The sequence below is a fragment of the Poecilia latipinna genome, unplaced genomic scaffold (genome assembly GCF_001443285.1).
Source record: "Poecilia latipinna isolate Pla-1442-1.1 unplaced genomic scaffold, P_latipinna-1.0 Scaffold5747, whole genome shotgun sequence".
NCBI lineage: Eukaryota > Metazoa > Chordata > Actinopteri > Cyprinodontiformes > Poeciliidae > Poecilia > Poecilia latipinna.
Window position 1 is genome coordinate 7,256 of NW_015118363.1, and position 1,419 is coordinate 8,674.

The window sequence follows — 1,419 nt, forward strand, 5'->3', positions numbered from 1 at the left end:
AGCTAACTATTAACCTGTTTGTCGCGAGAGGACTAACTACATTTTAATATCTTGCAGATATTATAACAACATATTTCTACTACAAAATTCTGACAGTGCATGGGTTTTCTATTCAGTATGATTATCTCTTTATGCTTCTATTAAGTGAACTAATATAATTATCAAATATCTCCAGAAAGTCACCACAGATATGATAATCAAAGCAGCCAATGGGAGGGAAATGAAGGCTCTGACAGTTTTTAAAGAAGCTTTAAGGTTCCTGAAGGAAGACGCTCTGAAAACCATTCAGCAAAATACTGAAGGAAGGAACTTCACAGCCTCTGACTTCACCTGGGTGCTGACTGTTCCTGCCATCTGGGATCATTCAGCCAAACAGTTCATGAGAGAAGCTGCAACTCAGGTAACTCACAGACTGTTGGACACCACAGTGGTAACATCTGCTTATTGTTTCAAAATATGCATTTTCTCATTGCTTGCAGGCAGGAATTGTAACAGATGGAACTGAAAACAATCTGGTGCTTGCTCTGGAACCAGAAGCAGCTTTAGTTTACTGTAAGAAACTACCATCTGAGGGTTTCATAGCAGAAAACCGAGGTGAAAGCAAACTGGACCAATCTCCAGGAACTCAGTATATCGTTGTTAATTGTGGAGGTATGACATTTTCAATGGTGGCTGTTTTAAATGAATATGAATATTTTAAAAAAATAGTTATAGTGGGATGCACAGTGGCCAGGATTTTCTCTCTGCAAGGTAACAGTGCCAACAACTGCATCACCACTGTTAGAATTTTAGCTGTTGTTAATAAATACTTATTTTTTTCTGTCTCATTTAGTTATTTGCATGCTTGCATATATATGCATGTGCTCTATACATACACATAGTGCACTTGCGCAAGGCTAAGGTTAAAGGAAATGACACGCTAGGGAATGCCCTTTTAGGGTATAGTTTAAGGAACTAAGGTAATTTAATTTAATTTATATAGAACATTTTCAGCAACAAGGCAATTCAAAGTACATTACATGAAAGGAAATGCAAACAAAATAAAGATAGAGAAAATAAGAAAGAATATCATAATGTTGATAATTCATTCCAGTTCTGAGTTTCTAGGGTAATTTTTCTGGGTTCTAAATTTGTTCTAATCCCTGTCCTGGGTTGCTAAAGTAAAAGTGAGTATGCATCATCTGGGCTTTCTATAATCAAATGATAAGTACTCCACAATTTGTAAATAGTAAGGAAAACTAAATGTTCCTGTTCTGAAATTAGTTTTCCTGGAGTCTTAAGTTTGTTAAAATTCTCAGCAGCAAAAATAAGAGCCTCTCTGCATAAAAATCTAACATGCAACTGAATAAAAATAAAAATAAGTAGGATGAATCATTTGTATTGGACACCAGTCAAACTATTTACCAGAGGGAGGGTGAG

General features: G+C 35.8%; 1 protein-coding gene across 1 annotated transcript in view; it reads left to right on the top strand.

Moving 5' to 3' along the window:
* LOC106943706 (heat shock 70 kDa protein 12A-like) overlaps window positions 1-797 on the top strand; it is a gene marked incomplete at its 3' end in the record, with an annotated part of 4,922 nt that extends 4,125 nt beyond the window's left edge. Inside the window, exons 2-3 of the mRNA XM_015027015.1 lie at window positions 176-400; window positions 480-797. Coding sequence (XP_014882501.1) covers window positions 176-400; window positions 480-797 — 543 coding nt within the window. The remainder of the gene's footprint in view (window positions 1-175; window positions 401-479) is intronic.
* Between the last annotated feature and the right edge of the window lie 622 nt (window positions 798-1,419).